This window comes from Vicia villosa, unplaced genomic scaffold (assembly GCF_029867415.1).
Source record: "Vicia villosa cultivar HV-30 ecotype Madison, WI unplaced genomic scaffold, Vvil1.0 ctg.002106F_1_1, whole genome shotgun sequence".
NCBI lineage: Eukaryota > Viridiplantae > Streptophyta > Magnoliopsida > Fabales > Fabaceae > Vicia > Vicia villosa.
This window is the reverse complement of record NW_026705842.1, coordinates 66,552-87,944: the sequence shown is the minus strand read 5'-3', so window position 1 is coordinate 87,944 and position 21,393 is coordinate 66,552. Positions and strand designations below refer to the sequence as shown.

The window sequence follows — 21,393 nt, the reverse complement described above, 5'->3', positions numbered from 1 at the left end:
AACCACAATAGAAGTAGCAGCAGAAGCAGAAACAAATCAAACTCAGACTCACGACTCAAATGACAGACAATCATGCTTCCCCTAAATTATTGCATACGTCAAGCAACAACAATACTAGATTCAATGACATTTCTCCCCATTTTTAGCCAAAAATTGACAACAATTGAGTAGAAAGAAATTTACACAGAAGGAAGCAAGAGAATAAAAAAAAGCAATAGTTGATTCAAGACAAACCAAAAGAAGACTCAAAATTGACTCAATAGAAATGGACTCACCCAACTAGGACTGACAAAAAATGGAAACAACAAGAAAAGAACTTGACCCAAAGAGACAAAAAAAACCAAAAAAAAGCTCTAAACAGAAAAGAAACAAGCAAAACCAAAAAAATCCCTTTTTTAAAAAGTTTTTCTGTTTTTTTTTTCAAACCGATATCATATAACAACTATCCAAAATAACCCTCTTGAGTCAATGAGAGTGACCCAGTCTTCATCAGCATCTAAATCTAAATCATGTAGATGAACCCGATTCTTCTTAAGGGGTTTCATATTTGTTACAAATGTTTTCCCTGTCATGGATGCTCCAATATATGTTCCAACATTTGTTGCAATGTTAAACCCATCCTTCTTTGGATCACTGCCTTTATCCTTCTTAGATTCCAGTAGATGAACCTTCTTAGTACCAGTATCTTTGGAAGATTTGCTCATTGTTGTAACTGTGTGATGTTGCACCTTCTGGTGTGACATCTTGACTTTATCTTCCTTGAACACCAAGCAAGAGAATAAGCAATTAAATACTTGTGGAGTCCACAAATAGAAATTGTTTTTAAATCCTCATAAGAACTCCATACATTTCATTAGAGACACAAAATTATTTCTTGATGACATGTACCTTCAGACCTTGATCACACAACTGATTTATGTTTATCACAATAGTCATCTGTCGTTTTAGTAAGAAGATCATTACCAAAACTTGGATACTCTGTCCTGTAATCTTCAGCTATCCAATGCTCTTAATTTCCCTTTTAGTATCAACAACAAGAGTAATAGTTGATAGAATGAGACTAAATAAACTACCAGTAACACTTTTACTGCAGCGAAGTGTCTAGAGCAGTCAGAGTCAAGATACCAATGATCTTAGTTGAAGATCTAAGATAGGTATGAGAAATTAGGCAATTATTACCTTCCCTGAGTTTTAACCACTGCTTGGTTAACCAATGCTAATTTTGACCTTATAGAAGTTAAGGAAAGAAAAGACAAACAAAAGAACTTGTTAAGATCTTCTTATCACATAAGAAATATCTTCAGTGCAAGTATCTACCTATAGTTTGAGTAACCTAATGTCTAGCACAATGTTGATACATTTATGCTGACACCCTTGACTCAGCCTGCCTTTTGATGAAACCATCCTTTTGTTACTTGAGTTTTATCTTTGCTAATAATATCTTGAAAACCCAATCCCTTTCTAGGCTTCCAATCACCCCGTTTTGAGGAAATTCTTCCAACTGATCTGAGCTATCCTCAAAGACTTGATCATCATATAGAGTTACTGATCAGTGAATTTTGATGCACGTTCCTTTATGTTTGTACTTAGGAATTTCTATGGTTTGGTTTGTTTATTTTTCTATTTTATTATGTTTTATATTTGAGTTTATTTTTATTGTTATTTGATTTTCGTACTTATTTTTCAACTTTAGCAGCCTGCACTAAAACCATCGTAACTGGAGCTCCGGGAATCAGATCGATGTGTTCTAATAATCTCCAGAAAGCTAAGAGAAAGAGCTACAACTTTTGTGTTGGTGTCGAAGTCAGATTTGGAGCGCAAATTTTCCAGAATTTTGTTTGAAGCTGCATCATTAGTTTTATTTAGTTTTGGGTCATTTGTTATGGGTCAGGGTTATGTTTCCGACCCAGTTTGAGTTAGGTGTGGAAACCCTTATTATGTTTATAAGGGTTTCAGCCATGTTACAGTAGTTTTTACCTTTTTTTTGCCACAAATTTTACTTTTGTTTTCTTGATTAGAATAAAAAACTAATTCCCGAAGGCAAATCCTGCTGCTTATGGGTTCCATTGCTTTGAGGTTATTCTAATACTAATTTAAATTTGGTTTCTGTTCAATTCTTTTCTATGAAATCATTTGCTTAATTTGATTACAATTGTTTGCTTAATTCGATTGTTGTTCATAGGATATAATTGTTTAAATTCAATTGTATGCATGTTCCTAAATTTAATTGCGTGTTATCGTTTGCTTAATTCGTTAACTCGTCATATTCTTAACCGTTTGCTTAATTCGATAAATAGGAACATAACTCATATGATTTTGATAAGCGCTTGTCTGATTAATCTCATAATCGAATAGGATCGAAGCCGTTTAGGGATTGGTGTTATTATAACCGATGATAAGTCGGAACCCGAATCAATAGGATTAACCGTTTAGCTTAATTTTGATAATCACTTATTTACTCTGTTTTACAAATTGATTCTAAAATCATAAACCCCCAATTTTATTTATATTAGTTAATAACAAAACAAGAATCCTTGTGATAAGACTCGAGTCATTGTCGCTATATTACGTTTTTAAAATCACTCGTTTTTGATCCGCGCGCTACAGCGGATCAAATTGGCGCCGTTGCCGGAGATTCTTGTTGTTATTAACTAATTTTAGAGTCATAGGTATAGGGTTCTTGCTAGCATTTTCTTGATTTTTGTTGTGTTTGTTGATTTTCAGGATTGCAATACCAGTTACAGACAGTGATAAGTTTTCCAGCCTATCAGGTAAGTTTTGAAACCTACTGTTTCAATTTGCTCCGATTTTTTTCCACAATAAAAAAAAACTGAGGAATGATACTCCTTTACAATAGAATTCCAAAAGTTTTCGACCCTAAAAATTGCAAACTCCTCTTTTTTCTATTTTTAATTAATTTTTTACTGTTTTCATAGTGTCAGAAAATTCTAAAAAAATTCTCAAATTTTTTATTTGTCTTTCTTAGATTAAATTTCGTGCTTTTGTATTTTTTTTGAATTTATTTTAATCATATTTGTTCTTTCGTGTAAAAAATAATATAAAAAAATGGGAGACTCGTTGGATCAGTTGGCTTATCTTATTAATTTGATGGAAGCAAAAGAACATCAATCGTGTTACCAAAATCATATTCCACTTGAAATTTGAAAAATCATAAGATAATTCTTCAATTCAAAATACTACATTAGAAGTTCATCTTCCTGTCAAACCAGTAACATCCTTGGTAGATATAAAATCAGGAACACATCCTTCATTTATGCCAAGAAATAGAAAACCCATACAGTTGCTCTTGAGATAGGTAAGGAATTCTACTCCACAAAGAATCCAAGGTCTTCAAAGAAGCCAAGGAATTACCCCTAGCTTTAGCTTTATCTTGAGCATCATAGACTTATTGATGTTAGAACAGATGTTTTGGACATTTGTCTAGACATACAATCCATTCTCCTCAAAAGTGGTTGGATTGCCTTTCAAGGAAAATAATAGCAATAAGAAACCCTACATTAGATACCAGAACACAAGCTCCTAAAGAGTTAGGAACAAAAATAATTCTTTTGTTCTTCTTCAATAGCTCGTCACTTTCATGTCAAACTTCTTGATTAGAGACCATAATACTTCTTGATCAGCCTCACATCTGAACCGTTTTCTTCCAAACACACTTAGATGTGCCTTTATGAGTGGACTTGAGAAATTCCCAAGTATCTTTGGCCACAATACAAGTGATAAAGAGTCTCATACTCTTCCCTTCTGTCTTCTTAATCACCAAGATTCTTCTAACCTGACAAACTTCAAAATTCTACTGTCCATTGATTTCCAGAATGTTATCACTCTAGCTTTCCAAAAGAAAAATAGTACCAGAAAAATATCTCCCTGAAGCTCACCAAATAAACACACCAGGGGGCATGCTCTGATGTCAATTGAAATTCTGGAACTTACTACACATACTAACACTTGTCTCCACAACACATGATGTCAAGACAGATGTTACAACATCTGAAAACAAACCAAAATGAAATTGATACTGAATTAAAAATTGCAGAATAATAAATAACATAGAGAATTATTAACCCAGTTTGGTGCAATAACACCTACTCTGGGAGCTACCAAGCCATGAAGGAAATCCACTATGACAATATTAATTCAAAGCCTAAACTGTCCCAGTTTACAACTTCTCACTTAATCACTATCTTGTGCAACTTCTACCTAGAAATTGACATATAAAAATGAGAAATCACCATCTCACTTCCTAAATCACCTCGGTGATATCTAACAGTCTCAATCCTAGTGACTATATCAAGTGCAACCCAATTTATAAGATAACACTTAAAAGCTTCAACCAAGACCAATACTCAACTCTATGCTTACAAGCTTGAAGAGTGAGAATAACAACTTGACAAACAATCAAGTAACAATCAGTCTACCACATTGTATCAAAAGATACATGGGTGACTTAAAATACAAGAGACTCTCAAAACCTAAGACCTCTAACCTTCACCTAATTTTTCAATTATAAAAGACTTGGTTACATTAGGTCTAGGGTTCTCTTTAAATAGTCTTCAACAATCCATGGGCTTCGAAATCTTTACTTGATCCACAAGCTGAGAGCTGCAACAAATTCTGCAGATAAATCTCTTTGAATCTTGGAACAAATATTCAAGTTTCCTAAATCGTCTCAATCATCCAATTTTAGAATCTTTAATTCTGTTGGAGATTTGATTCACTTGTTTAAAATTAAATCTTCTTGACCTGTGCAAATCATTGATATATATCCAAAAGAGATATCACAAAATCAAATCAAATATGTCAATATTTAAATAGCCTGTATTGATGTTCTGGTTTAGAATGTCACGACATTTGTGAGAACATCAGGTTTTCAATGTAAACTCATACTCAGCTGTATTTGTTTGATCAAAATGTTATGACATATTGCTTAACATCTTTCAAAAATCATGTTTTAGCAAAATTCTACCAATGCTAAAACCATGTATCTAACACTTAGCTACAAGGAAAAAGGAGAATCAAGTTAACCTTCCATATCATGAACTTAAACAATCAAAAAGTCATGGAAAAGTATGAAAATAACTCAAGGAAAAGCATAGAAAAGTTTACATAATGTTGAATTGAAATCATGAGTTTTCCCAAGGTATTTCAAGGCAATTCTATGACAAAAAAATCAGAAGTTGGTTCATGAATTTACACCACTCGAAAATCCACTTTTCAACATAAAAAAGAACTTTTCAATGAACTTATATCATCCATGGATCATTCATCAAATAATAAAAGTTTAAAGCATTCAAGTTTCAAGTTCATAGCCAAAATTCAAGTTTTATTCATTCATTTCACTAATGCCTCTTTACCTAACATTCCAACATTGTACTTCTTCAAAATCCCAACATTTTCTACCTTTAACTACCTATTTCTCCATAAACCTTCATTTACCTATCTTCCCTTAACTTCCACTCAACTACCTAGGATATACAAGATTCCAACTACTAACTGCTTTACCCGAATCTCCAACTATTTCCAGCTTTCAAAACATTACGCATTCTCTCAAACTCTCTCAAAATCTACTCTAACCAACTTTTAAACCAACTTCTAACTACCTTCATACTAGCCCTCTATCTCTCTACCAAACTAATTCTTCATCCAATGGCCAAAAATGAATCAAACTAAACTAAACTCTCAAATCTTCACTAAAACCCAATCTAACTAAATTTCCACCATTGATAATAAGATAGAGCCACATATTCCAATTTAATAGCTCACATCCACTCATCTCTAACTACCTCCCAACTGTTTTCCCTCCCAAAATCACTCAATCCTCGCCTTTTAAACAATCATTTCTTTCTTCATCCCTAAGTCACTTTCACTCTAAAGCTACTATGCTAAAATCTCTCCAAACCCTCACATTTAGATGAAAAGCTTCCTCAACATCTTCTTCAAAGCTTTTCATCAAAGTTCTGATTGAGCTGAAGCTTAACCTTATCATTTTCATCTATATCTGAGGCATCATCACCAATACCTCATCATAAATCTATCTCAATTAATTACTTCCATATGGTTCTATCTACATCATCATATTATCATCTATCATATTCCATCAACACAACAACAATCTCAGCAACTATTCACAATAATTCAACAAGAAACTTTAAGCAAAAATAAGAAGGGAGAAGAAAAAGGAACGGGAATTCATGCACGAAAAGTTAAGCAAGCTTACTTGAGCACCTAGGAATCTCCCTTCTGGTCTTCTTTTTTCGCTCCTCATCTTCAACTTACAACCTTTACCAAATCAAAAATTTGCTCCGTAGGTCAGTGCACAATACTCTTATTTATTCATCCTTTCTCCTTTTTTTTCGATACCACAATGTAGCCTTTGCATCACTGAATCATAGCCCTAAGCTTGCCATCCCATTCGATATGTCATGAGCATTTAATTTTGATTTGATTGGATTAGGGTTTTTCAATGCTCTAATCAATTGAAGGGATGAGTTTGGGTTTTATGAGAAAATGAAGGTTAGATAGGAATAAAGTGTGGAGAGAGGTGTGTGGTGATGGGAGGAGTCGTGGTTTTGGTGAAGCTCCACCGCCTCCGCCGCGGCGGGGCGATTTTCAGCGAGGAAACTTGGTCTGAGAGAAAAGGGAGATTGAGAGGTTGCCCATGTTTTGATTCTCAAATTCCAATACCATTACTCTAGCGTACACCCCATTTCCTATTCTCCACCCTTTTTTTTTTATTTTTTATTTCTGAAACAAAAACGAACTTGGGCCTTCAAGCCCCATGCCCAGCAGCGCCACTGTGGCCATACACTCAGAATTTTAGGTATACATCCCCAGAGGCCCTTTTAACCTATTTTTCTTTTTCCTTTTTCTTCTTTCATTTTCTTTAGGTTTTTTTCGCTTTTAAAAAATAATAAAGTAATAAACACCACATTTGATTAATTTTTTGTCTATCTTTAAATTAGTTTTGATCAAATTTTGTTTAGCAAATGTGTTAGAAATCAGGGTTGATCATATTCGACCTTATGTTTCTCTTTTTTCTTTCTTTTGGGTCATGATCATTGATTATATGCTTAAGGCTTGTATGCTTGACAATAATGACGTATAGTACTTGCATGCTCCCTTAGATTCTTGGTTCAGTTAAGTGATTAAGTGCCAATTGATCAATTTAATTTGAATTAAAGCATTTAGGACTTGTACCATAATGTTCCCTTAAGTAAAAAAATACCATTCCCTTTTCAAAATCCTAGAAATTTAGGTATATACTTGCATGACTAAATTAGGTTAGTTTCCCTATTTTTGGTACACAATCCTTTTGATCATGTCACTTTCATCTCCATTCATATACTTTGTTGCAATTTAAATTAGGACAATTTTTTGTAATTAAAGGATGAAAAAGGAATTGGTGGTGTATTCTTCCCGATTCCCTATATATTCAAATACCCGCTGTATTAGTGGACCATTTGATATACATCTCCTAATAATCAGCTCCAACCAATCAAATCTCATTTTTCGCCTTAGGGCAACCTTGAAATTTTTCTAGAAAGAACACGTTATTTTCGTTCTACTACAATACGAACATATGCTTAAGCCTCCTCACGTGTAAGCATCATACAAGCAATGTTAATTGTTAGAACGCGAGTGAACGTTAATGTTGTTTAATAAAACAACCAACAAATACTTTTTTTCAACCCACGAACTACGAGACTCTGATTTTCTCATTCAAAATTTTTATTTTATGGGCTTTGAGAATATAGTGATAATATTAAATATAATATATTTCATTAAATGTACAAAACGTTCAACACGTCCCAGCGGTAGTGATGGTAACTTAATGCTATAACGGTTGGATCCATATGTTATGAGTTCAATCCTTGGCTTTTGTTTTTTTGAAAATCAAAATAATTATAAAGCTTTCAAGTTTAATTTTATTTTAAAACTACAACAATTTAACTGAATTTTTATAAAACACTTAAAATTATGTTTTGAATATTTTATTATTTTTTAGATTTTAAAATATCATTTAAATATAATTTTATTTTATTAAAAACATTAATTTTTAGATATATCATTTTAAAAAACTATATGATTTTAGTTATATTATAATCTTTAATGATAAAGATTTAAATAATTAAAAGTCAAAATTATTCTTTTAATTTATAAAAAAATAATTCAAATAACTTCTAATATTTTTTTAAAAAATTCTAACAAAATCATGTAACATTTTAAGATATGTTAGTTCTTTTGTGTACAAATATCTAAGAGTTAAGAATTGGAATCAAAAACTTGATCTAATCTTTAAATCAAAATATCAAATGATTGTGATTTTCAGAAGATAAAAATCTAGGTGAAAAGTTCAACAAGTTAGTTCAAATGTTGAAGTGTGAAAGGATTACTTTAAGAATCCTAAAAGAATCATCTTTATTCATTAAAGAGATTCTTTTATTGAAGAAATTGTGAATCCAACTTCATGGTTTCGTTTGAAAAATAATTTCAGTAGATGAATGATCTTCCAAAGAATCATTGTCTGCTAATGAGGAAGTTTCATCAAAGAGAATATATGTTTCGAATAATAAAGATGATGAAGAAGTTTCGGCCACCAAAATTTTTAAAAGAAGAAATGATGGAGAATTTTATAAATAATGTCAAATGAAATCTAACTCATACGATTGGAAAATACAAGTTCTACCCTGACCAACCAAGCTAATCAAATTCTTTGCTTTGCTTGTATGCGCTTTTATATTTATATATAATCATTATTCAAAAGAGGAATCCTGTACAATGAGCATACATAGTCTTTCTTATGTGCTTCAGCCAAGAAGAGAATTTAGTTCATCGGATGTTTCAGTGTGTCAGTTCTAAATGCATATGGCAAAGAGAATATATGTTGAAGAAGTTTCATCAAAGAGAATATATGTTTCGAATAATAAAGATGATGAAGAAGTTTCGGCCACCAAAATTTTTAAAAGAAGAAATGATGGAGAATTTTATAAATAATGTCAAATGAAATCTAACTCATACGATTGGAAAATACAAGTTCTACCCTGACCAACCAAGCTAATCAAATTCTTTGCTTTACTTGTATGCGCTTTTATGTTTATATATAATCATTATTCAAAAGAGGAATCCTGTACAATGAGCATACATAGTCTTTCTTATGTGCTTCAGCCAAGAAGAGAATTTAGTTCATCGGATGTTTCAGTGTGTCAGTTCTAAATGCATATGGCAGAAAATTAATTCATAGTTGGAAATTGGTATGGTGGATGAAACCTGTAGCAATGAGAATTTCTTACTGCAAGTGAAGACCACAAGTAAAATAATTTAATTGGTTCTCAACCCTCTACAACCAGAATATTACATTACATACATGAAATGAAGAAAAATTTCAAACAGCTAACTGTTGTTGCTTTTGATGTGAAGATTCATCTTCATTAAAGCATAAATGATTATTTAGTGATTTTCCTAAACTTAAGGAATAATCTGTAAAATTTAGAGGTTGCATCAGCATCATTTCACTTTGTAGGTGAACACAATAGGCTTGGAAAGTGTTTGGAGTTACATTTAAACAAAATCCCAAACCAAATAAGAAGTCCAATTCAAGAAAGTTCATCTCTATGGTTGTTATTCCTCCAACTTTTGCATAGTAAGCATTGTTGTAGTATCTGAAAATTTAAAAATATGGAAGCATTATATTATAAATTATAATATATGACATAATTTATTAATAAAATGTTCAGCAAACCATAGCTTAATTGAGAAAAATTGAATATCATCGTCAGAATTCGAAACCCTAAATATCATAGTTATTACACATTTGATTCAGAACGGAATTACTTCAACCAACTCTCATACATAAAAATTAAAGACGAAGAAAAAAGTATCATTCTAACCCTCACTCACATATTATTAATTTTTTATTTTATTAATTTGATCCTCTCTAATTGATCAAATTAATAAAATGTTTTTTATTGAAAATTTGGTGGAGCATGAATAAAAGTTAGATGGGTGTGTGCATCTCCATGTAATAAGGGGGATCACATGGGTGGGTTGTCTCCATCTAATGGAACGACAGGCTGGACATAGTATATTATTCACAAGCAAAGCTATATTCTTTTAACTTGTATGGTCGCTGTCAATTTACATATAAATATCACATGATTATTGTACAAACTAGAAAGGAGTAGTAAATAACATAAATGAATGCTTTTATCTGATTAGGTGTATCTAACATCATAAATTTCATGTGGAGAAATTCAAAAATTCTCAAATGGTTTTAAATATTCACACGTTATATAATACTTTGTAACATTTGAAAAAAATGCCATTAATTAAAATAATTGATTTTCAGTTTTCATGTAACACTTATTTTGAATTATTACTCATATTAAAAAATGTTATTAATATAATTAATATGTTGTATAGTTTGTATAATGTATTTAATATCGACTTTTTGTATTCCAATGCAAATTAATGGTATTAAAAAAAAGTAATAATTGTAATTAGAAATTTGAATACTTTTATATATATATATATATATATATATATATATATATATATATATATATATATATATATATATATATATATATATATATATATATATATATATATATATATATATATATATATATATATATTAAAAAAATTGCATAAATATTTGATATGATGGAACCTGTTAAAATTTAGAATTTTCAGTCTCCAACATTTCTAAACATATATATGTCTGAAGTTTGCAGCTAAATCTTTTAGAACTAAAAATAAAATAGAGTATGCTCTTCTTCAAATTTAAATAACTCCACCAAAAGGATGATTTCACATAAATTCTATACCGATGAATAACATAAGAAAACTTCACAATTCATCATTGTTTACCATAAACTTTCATAACATATTTATTTAATGAAAGAAACAAAAATATGAGTATCTTAATAAGAACACAAGATGAATAAACTTACATGTCATCCATGAATTTAGCAGCCACCAGAACGCTTGTAATGAGCAACCGATGAACATTGAAGGAATTAACAGGCAAAGAAGGTTGTTTTTGAGTGAAACGGTCAAGATAAACATATGCAACAATGAAACATGATGGACTACAATTTGCATACTTGAAAATTCTTTCGAGATAGCTTTGAATCGAGATGTTGGGTCGAGTTAAGCCTTGAAAAACTGAGATCTTTTGATGTTGTAGTTGTTGTTGTTGGTTGATATCATTGGACTCAGCTACTTTTTTTAGAAGAGAAGATAGAAAAGCTATAAGCTTTGGCATTTCATTAGGATTCTCAAGCTCTGCCATTGGTAATAAGGAGTTTTTTTGTACAAGAGTGCTTGGAATTTATGTCTCATAGTATTATGGGTAATGGCAATATATACATGTAAAATATATATTATAAAATGAATACATTAAATATATGTATAAAAAAAAGTGAAATTGGTTTTTAGGGTAGGTGCTTTAATTGGCTAAAATGCCTCTTTGAAATTTAAATTTTGAAATGTATGGTGGAATCTATGTACCATGTCCACCCCGATTAGAACGACCGGTAAAACTTTGAAAAAAAAAATGAGAAAGTAACAAAACATATATAATTAAAGATGCGGGTCTAAGATTTTTGACTCATTAGAGATATTTGAGGGGGAGGGAATTTAAAGCCTAAGTTCGTCAAAAAATAATCGGACAAAACAGACATTTCTGACCTACCGACCCGTTTTGCTACCCTAGATTCTATGTGTCTTTATTACAGTGAAATTATGGTTTAATGGTGATTTATTTGTGAGAATAGAGATGGCATTCCATACCCATCATGTGAATACATGTGACAAATTTTGTTACGGTAGTAAAAGGGTCCCACGTTTAAGGGACCTTTGCATGTGTTTTGATTCTGTTTAAGTGAGTGGCATAACATGGATTTGCAATGATGTTTGGTCTTTAGACTTTAGTATTAGTATATGCTGTTTTTGTTCCTATTTCTTTGCTTAACCAATAGAGCAAATGCAGAGAAAGGTGGCGGTGATTGGTGCTTTGATTTAAGGTGGTTCATGTGACCCAAATATGTTTTAGATTTTTAATAGTACAATAAAGAATAGTCACTAATTTGTAAGGTTCATGTGAAGGGATCCAACTTTGATTTGATTTTAGAGATTTGGCGTATCAAAGAGTCCATTACTTTGTGTCTGGATTGGTTAAAGATTTTGGTGCTCTCCAAACTCAATTATGATTTTGGTTAAGCAACACCTTCCTTATTCTTTATTTATACAGTAAAAAAATTCTATACTAAACTCCTCTAGTTTTTTCTATAAAAAAACTCGGTACAAAATTCCTTTATTACATTTCAAATTTGTGATAGGTTATTATTTATAGCTAGAGTTAAATCTTCTGTCTTTGTAAGTCATTTTCCTATCATGCTAAAATATGTAATTATTTATTTTTAAGAGTGGGTTCTTGATTTGAGATAGAGAATCAAACTTGATTTATATAAGTTATTTTTAAAGGATGTTCTGCACGTTGATGGTGTTGGTTGAAAATATAAGTATGAAAAAAAAGTTTAGAAGTGAGTTAAATAAGCCTGGTTCCCTTTTAAACAATTTGAAAATTTTCAATTAAAAAATTAGAGTTTGTTGGGCGGAAGTAAAAAGAACATAACATGAAAGCATGCAATCTCATCAATATTGATTCTATCCAATGTATTTTAATGTTATCGATAAGAGAATGATCAAACAATGATTTGAGTCAATTAAGACAATTCAAGTTGCTTAATTCAAATAATCTTATATCTTAACTTAGAATGTTGTTTAACACAATCAACTTAAGCATGATTCAATAGGTTCGATGCAACACAAACCTATGCATATATAACAAATCACTACAAACCTGATCTAACATAAATGACATACAAATCATGCTATGATTTAACTTCTACATGATAAAGAGAGATGGGGAAGGAAGAAAGTATATATATATATATATATATATATATATATATATATATATATATATATATATATATATATATATATATATATATATATATATATATATATATATATATATATATATATATATATATATATATATATATATATATATATATATATATATATATATTAGTTCGGCAATCGGCCTCGCTATGCCTACTTCACTATTCAATATGGTATGAAACCATTGGGAAAAATAACCAAATCTTCCACTATTTTCAAGAGTTAATTAATATACAAGTATTTTGATACAACGAATTATCATCAATTTGGATGCTAATAGCTAGACTGCATTAGCCTACGCACGAATTCAATAACAATTCTTTCTATTGATGCAAATACTCAACTACTACATACAAGATCCTCAATGATCTTAATCCAATAATCTTGTTATCCACAATAGTCTACTCTAAACTTCCTTTCTGCAACATTTTTCCCTCGAATCTGACGAAAACTTGTTTAAGCGATTGCCATTCGCCTCGATTAATTGGATAAATCCCAACTTTGTTCTACGAAATACTTCACATGGTTTTGTCAAAGTTTTCAATGGAGTATAGGGACAGTCTTCTTTCTTTGTGAATAAAACACAAACAAAATCCATATTCAATAATCGATTATTCCACCTAATACACCAAAAACATAACTTCAAAGAAAAACATTAGATTTCCTAATGTACCTTTTATCTACCTCTTATACTCAATCTTTAAAGTTGAAGGTCCATAACAATGGTTTTTGAAAAAGGTTGAAGATGATTAATAGTATTTGAAGAATCTCACACGCGCAAGAAAAATTCACAAGATCCACATTCTAGGAGGTTAATCACAATGTATCAACAAGGAATTAGGTGTTGGTGAATGAAGAACACTTTCTAAGTTCTCTCAAGGTTCTTGGAAAAATTGAATTTCAAGGTTCATTTGTGGTTGTTCGTAGATTGATCAATCATATCACTTGATTGATCAAACTCTTTTCACTTTTTATAGATTTAGATACTTTTGAGTGGATTTTTGGTCTAGTCCCCCCACCTTTTTGTGTATCAATCTTATTTTTTTAATATAATCCTTTATCCAAAAAGAACTAGAACACAAGAACAACAATGGTATTAGAGATGTGTTTCCTCACACATTTTTTGAGTTTTTTTCTCTAAGGGGACACACACTCTCGTTGACCAAAAAGAAGAAAGATGAAAAAGATTGGTGCAAGAGAATAGACGCATTCTGTAATGCCACAGATTTTAATCCAAAACATTTGTTCAAAAACTATATTTACTTTGAAAAAAAGCTGCAATTTATTTTTAATATAAAATTATAATTACAAGTTTGGAAAGATATATAATTTAAAGTAAAATAAATGAGGTTGATAAAAAAAACTCAATTTTCTCTCCGCGATCACTTGAAACATCACACTATTTTCATTTCACATCTTCAAATTCATTGGTACCTAAAATGTTGGTTGTAAGGGGTCAATCTTCCATCATCCATATCAAATAAAACAAAACATACAGTACGATATTATAAAATAAATCATATAAAACATAATAGCTTAAGAGAAATCAAATTTGTGAAAATCATTATTTTACAATTATCTTTAGGTATGAGAGATTGAGCAGTTTCTTGTTAGAAAACGGTTTTCAAAAAGGTCAAGTTGACACTACATTATTCGAAAAGACTCTGAATAAGGATATCTTAATTGTCCAAGTTTATGTTGATGACATAATTTTTTGTTCTATTAATGCCTCTCTTTGCAAGCAATTTTCTGAGACTGTGCAGGTTGAATTTGAGATGAGCATGATGGGTGAATTGAAGTTCTTCCTTGGAATTTAGATCAAGCAAGGTAAAGATTAAATCTATGTTCATAAGTCATAATACACAAAGGAGCTGCTGAAGAAATTCAATCTTGAAGACTATAAGGTTATGGCAACTCTTATGCCTCCAACCTACAACCTAAACAAAGAAGGGCGTAACACTAAGGTGGATCAAAATCTATATCTAGGTATGATTGGTTCTTTGCTTTACCTCACAACTTCTAGGCCTGTTATTTTGTACAGTGTTTGCTTCTGTATAAGATTTCAATCAAATCTTAGAGAGGCTCTCTTAATTGTTGTTAAGAAAATCTTTAGGTATCTGAAAGGAACAAAAAATCTAGGACTTCTTTATAAAAAATCCATAGATTATAAGTTATTTGGATTCTATGATGTTGACTATGTTAGGGATAAAATTGAAAGAAAATCCACTAGTAGAAACTGTCAATTCATTGGTAAAAACCTAATATCATGGGCTAGTAAAAGACAACCAACTATTTCTTTGTCTATAGCACAAGCAGAACACTTCTCAGATGCTAAATGTTCTACACAACTTCTCTGGATGAAATACCAGCTAGAGGATTATCAAATTTGTGGAAGCAGTATACCTATTTTCTGTTATAATACTGCTACTATTTGTTTAACAAAGATTCCAGTTCAACATTCTAAAACCAAACATATTTAAATAAAACATCACTTTATTAGAGATTTGTCACACCCCAAATTTTGACCCTAATATCATACATCATTTGCATCTCGATCATTAATCAAGAGTTACATCTTAAAGTTTTGTTTTTGGTGTTATGCTAACTTCATCTCTGAGGGGAACCATCAAGCACCTATGTTTGTTTAGCTTGTATATGTTACACTAACCAAAATACCAAAAATATTGCTTTGTTCCTTTTGTATGTTTGTGTTTTGTAGGTATCAAGCCAAAACATCCATTAAACAAGGCGTTTTCAACATTTCTGACAGATGAAATTGATTTCCCTCTAGGATAAATCGATTTCCCTAATGCATTTTGGGCCAGATTCTCACTTTTTCCCAGAGGAAATCGATTTCCCTCCTGGGTAAATCGATTTCATGCAGCAAATTTGAGCCAAAAAGAAGCAATTCTAAAGCTTTGTGATATTGGGGCACCATTTTTGGGAGAATATTCTTGATCTCATAATTCCATGCCTCGTCATGATTAAATCCTACCATACACCCTCATTTGATGACATGTGCACCACTTGATCATTTCTTGGATCACTTTTTATTATTACCAACATTCCACATCATTACCATAATTAATTTCCTTCAAAAACCTCATTTTAATCCCATTTCTTACCAATTAAATTCAAATTAATCTCCAAGGGACAATTACCAATTTGCCACTACCCTCACTCCCAATTCTATAAATAGAGGTCTCCTCTCCTTTATTAACAAACTTTTGAGAGCCAAAATCACCCTTGCAAATTCTCTTCCCAACCTTTCCCAAATCACTCAAAGCTCTTCTTCCACAAAAAGTTAGTGAGATTCACATTGAATCTTACTAATCTTTGAGCTAAACCTTTATCGAAATACTTTTTCTTCATCCATTCTTGGTAGATCAAGGCTTGTTGGTATTTTTTCTTGAAGAAGTTTATTTCAATTGGTAATTACTAGATCCACTTCCATCCTTCAAGATGTGATCCTTTGTTGATTATGTGTGCTACATCTATGGTGTTACTTTGGTGCTATTTGATGGTGATTTGATGGTATTTTTTTGCACTATTGTATCCAAGATCACAAGGTGTTTGGTTTTATGTTTACACAAGTTTTCTCCCTTTAGATGCTGTTTTTTCTGAGAAATGCACTGATAAAATCGATTTCCCTCTAGATGAAATCGATTTCATGCTGTTGTTTTACACAATTTTTGAAAAATGAAGCTGATGAAATCAATTTCATGCTGACAGAATCCTGTTTTTTGCCTTTTTAAACTTGTTTTTGGTTCTTCTTCTTCTTCTCCTACTTCCTTCTTTTGATGTTTACTTTAAATTGCAAGTTTAGAGGTCTAATTCCTCTTTAAATTCAATGGACTTAGGGTGTTGATGGGGTGAAAATCCTAATCCACAATATTAAGTGATTGAACTTGAAGATGGAAGGAACCTTTAATGTGATTCCATCTTTTTCTTCACTTTTATTTTGGTCGATGAAAATCTTCGATATCATTGGAAATCTTTTGAGTTCTTGATGAAGATGAGACCGTTACCTCTTTTCTTTTCGTGCGGCATCGCTTTCGAAAAACGATCTACATATCGTTTCTCTCGCATGCATTAGCACACAAATCGTTATTGACCGGCCTCGTTGTAGGGTGACTTCTATATAAGTTATTTGGCGATTGCTTAACATAGCGCTACATTTCTTGTCCAGAATTGGAAAAAGATAATAAAAAAAATGGCCGAGATTATATGCGGTTGGTTTAAGACTTTTGAAAGATTATCGTGTAGTTGCTTTTATTCTACCAATCTTCTGATGAGCTTTCATTGAATTTAAACTCGAGTTCATCATTCACTTACCATTGATCTTCATTTACTAACTATTAAAAATTAACAACTAACTTTACTTTTATGATCCTTATTATATTGTCCTTTATTTTTATCATTTTATACTTTTATTTTATCATTTATCATTCATCATCATCTTTATGTTTATGCCATTTTTCCTTTTTCCACTTTGACTTATTTTTATGTTTATGCAGTTTTTCTTTTGTCCACCTAGACGTATGTTTATGTTTACGCCATTTTTTCTTTTGTCCACTTGGACCATACTTTAATTTTACACTAAAATATTAATATTCAACCTAAATCTTAAAAGACTTAATGTGGACTTGGACTTTGGTTACCATACCCTAAACTCGGAAGAAGGATCTATGGACTTAGAATTAGGACCTTGACCCTAGCGCCTTAGAGTTTCATCTGAGTTCTTTGACTGTGGTTATATTCTCTTTGTCTGGAAGTCCTTGGAGTTTACTCTAAGGCATTATGTTTTCTCTTTGTGTATGCAGGTGATTCTTTGAAAGTCCTTGATGGTTAATTCCAAGGCATTGTGATAAGGAAATCATTTGTACACAGCTGTTACTCTACCCGACTTTTGTCAAGAGCTTATGATGTATTCCAAAGGCTTGGTGAAAGTTTTGTTAAAGATATCAAGTTCATCTGGATTCCTAATTGGTATTATATTTTCTTTCTTATGGTAGTCTAAAGGATGGGAAATCTACATTGACTCTTAATGTCAAGTGTTGGTTTCTTATTTGGTTAGATCGTTCTTTTCCTTAGCTTTTATTTTATGCTCTAAGATAGTCCCTTCATCTTCTTCCCCCTTCTTAGATTTTCAAAATCTTCTCTCTTTTTCTAAAACCTTCTTATGTTTGCAAACTCTTTTAAAAATCTTTCTAAAAAAAATATCTTTTGCCCTTAGTGGCTTTTCTTTAAAAGTTCATACACTATTAATTATTATGGTGAGTTGTGATACCCCCACGATCTTGATATTGATTGATACGATGGAATATTTTCCACTTGAGAGAGCTAGTGGCATACTTGTTAATTTTATCCAAGTTGGAGCCCTTCTTTCATTTGTGATGCAAATGATCTATTAGTTCTCATGTTTAAGATCAATGACTGAGTATTCTCTCCTATGATCATAAAGTGTTAATTCCTTTTTTAAAAATCTTCCTTTTAAGTGGAACTACATTAGCTCTGACTTCTCCATTGCACCGAGAAGGTATGTAGGCATAATATGTAATTTCTTGCCGAGCTTATTTAAAAAAACAAACAAGACCATTTCTTTTGCACACAACATCTTTTTTATAAACACAGATTTCCAAAAAGGTTCCTGTGGAGTATCACAGATATGAGGGGGGCTTAAAACCTCCCCCTTGTATAATCAACACGCGTAACTAAGATATCTTTTTTGTTGTTTTTTTCAAAAACTTATTTTTTGGGTTTATTTCGCTCTTTCCCCATTTCCTTTGGAAACAATAAAGTGCGGTGGAGACTTTCACTGAAATAATGAGTCAAGTCAATCCAATGGCTTTGATCTCAAATTTTCCCCACTATAAGATTATGTTCAGAAGGGTGTGATAGATATTCAATTCATTCATAGTGATCATCAATGGGCTGATATATTTACAAACCTTTAGCCATTGAAAGATTTGATTTGATTTTATATATTCTTATCCTTGTATATCTTAGAAATCTTAAGTGTTTACAGAATTCTATACATATTTTGTATCGTTTCTATACTTCTAATATTACATCAAGTATACTAGTTATCTATTCCTCCTAAGCAATTTATTTAAGAGTATAGGAAGTCTCTTGTTAGGTTACTTAAGAAGTGGAAGTCTCATGCTTGTGTGCTTGAGTAGAAGTCTATTTCAAGTGTTATTGAGCAGTAGAAGTCTCTTGCTAGTTTGCTTGAGCAAGTGGGATCTAATTGATTATAGTGAAAAATCACTTGTTGGACAAGGAGACTGGACTACTCTTAGTTTGTGGGAGGAACCAAGATAACTCTGTGTATGAATTTACTTATTGCTTTTTCTCTTTATTTCATTCTGTTGCTATCAATTTTGTAGTTGAATTATGAACTAGTTTAGTTTCCGAAGTTGGTTTTAAGAAGCTAAAAAGAATTCACTATACACAATTAAACCCCCTTCATTGTGTATTTTCCCACCTTCAATAGCTACCCAAATCATTTTCTCTACTAACATTAAGTTAACATACATATCATCCTTTAAATAGGCATAATTTTTGCCTTTAAAAATCAGGGATCTGTTGTATGCACCATTGGATCGTTTCCTATATTCTCAAATTTTGGAGTCACAACTGATTAAAAGACCAACTCTGAGGCTAATTATTGGAGGAGGATATGGAATCAAATGTTCTAGAGGAGAGAGGTTGAATAGTCTGTTTCTAAAAAGACCAATTTAAAGACATGTTTGTTTTTCAAAATTTGAGTTTTATGAAATCACTCGACATAGTAGAATTTTGTACAATATATGTGATTGAAATGATTGTGTCACATACACTTGTATTCAAAAACAAAATGAATGAAGGATGAAGAAGTTAAAACAATTAATGCCTCAATTAGTCTAATTTTTTTACATGAGATGTATAAATAAAAGTTATTCGATTAATTGAGAAATATATTATTATTATTATAGTTTCTAGGTTTAATCACAAGTAAGATCGTTCATAATATTGATTTAATACAAACCAAATTTTATACAACAAACCGCTATGATGGCGATAAAACCTTATTACATGCAATTTATAAGAAAATGATAAATCAAAAGCATACAACTCTTAACGGAATCTAAAAGATATAGGGAGAGAGAGATAGTACACATGATTTATAGTGGTTGAACACGTTCGTCTTTGCTTTGTGCTTAATCCACTATCAAATGGTTTGCAATTGAAAATTTGTAGTATTCTACTATGATTTTACAATTGTTTTATATATTATTTAATACAATCATAATATTCAAGATCATGCTAAAAATTAAACAATCTTTTACCTGAATAATTTGCTTCAAATGTATACAATGTCTGAAACTAATATTTGTAAGATCTTTACTCAATTTTGAATTCCACCTTCCAGATTCAAGAATTTTACTCCAATCATCTGTTCCATATAAACTTCTCCTAAGTCCTGCAAGTTTCTTGTCTGTGCCTTGGCTTGTCTGAAGGCAATAAAAACTCCAACTATTTCTATAGAAACTTTCACACATTTCTATTAAAGCAATCTTGGAAAAAACCTCTTTATTTTTCATGGTTGAATTGTCAATCTCTTCCATAACCACACAAGAACTACCAACCTGAAATCTTCAAACCTTCACAAAACATTAAAACCAAATGAACCTCATCTAATTCTCTTACATCTTGTTATCTTTAAAACTAAAATTGGAGATCATTGTTTCTTAACCAACTTGATTCTAACACTCGTTACCTTGGACAAGGTTTTCCTCTTTGTGTTTTTTGGTAATATGTTAAATTATTTTTCTTCCTTTGTCTATTTCAGGTCGAAATGGGTAAGAAAATTTCACTAAACATATCCCACCCCCAAATGAAAAAAAATATGCACGCGTCGACGAAGAGCCCCTAAGAACATTCTTACTATTTTGACAAACTCTTATCTTAAGGATTCCTTCATCGAAGTGGAGGAGGAAGGCTCAAACAGTTGAGATGTGTGCCTTATCTTAAGGTTTTTTAATGTTTTCTTTTCAAAATAAAAACTAAGTAAATTGGCATACGATAGAGTTAATTAGAGCTTCCTTAAGTATATGCTGAAGAGAATGGGGTTTGGGGAGCTTTGGGTGAAATGGATGGAGGCATTGGGGTTTAAGAGCTTCAAGGAGTTTAACGTAGTTCTATTATTCAAATGGATTTGGCAGATTATGCAAGGGCCTGACTCTCTCTGGGCAAAAGTTTTGTCGGCTAGGCACGTTAATTTGAAACATATAACTTTTTCTTCTGGTATAAGGAGAAAGTATAAATCCAAGTCTACTTGGGGGTCTGATTTGTTGAAAATCGAATCTAAATTCTCCTCTTCAATTGTGTCTGATAACTGTGAGTTCAATTTGGGTGATG

General features: G+C 31.4%; 1 protein-coding gene and 1 long non-coding RNA gene across 2 annotated transcripts; both read right to left on the bottom strand.

The window, feature by feature from the left end:
• Window positions 1–4,075: 4,075 nt before the first annotated feature.
• LOC131637895 (uncharacterized) lies at window positions 4,076–6,783 on the bottom strand. The gene is made up of 2 exons (XR_009294518.1): window positions 6,236–6,783; window positions 4,076–4,761 (listed from the first exon to the last, which is right to left on the bottom strand). It is a non-coding gene; the product is annotated as an uncharacterized LOC131637895 (long non-coding RNA).
• A 2,531-nt stretch (window positions 6,784–9,314) lies between these two features.
• Window positions 9,315–11,390, bottom strand: LOC131637899 (cyclin-U4-1-like). The gene is made up of 2 exons (XM_058908466.1): window positions 10,971–11,390; window positions 9,315–9,677 (listed from the first exon to the last, which is right to left on the bottom strand). The coding sequence occupies exons 1-2, from the start codon at window positions 11,309–11,311 to the stop codon at window positions 9,401–9,403; spliced, it is 618 nt and encodes a 205-aa protein (XP_058764449.1). The 5' UTR covers window positions 11,312–11,390; the 3' UTR covers window positions 9,315–9,400.
• Between the last annotated feature and the right edge of the window lie 10,003 nt (window positions 11,391–21,393).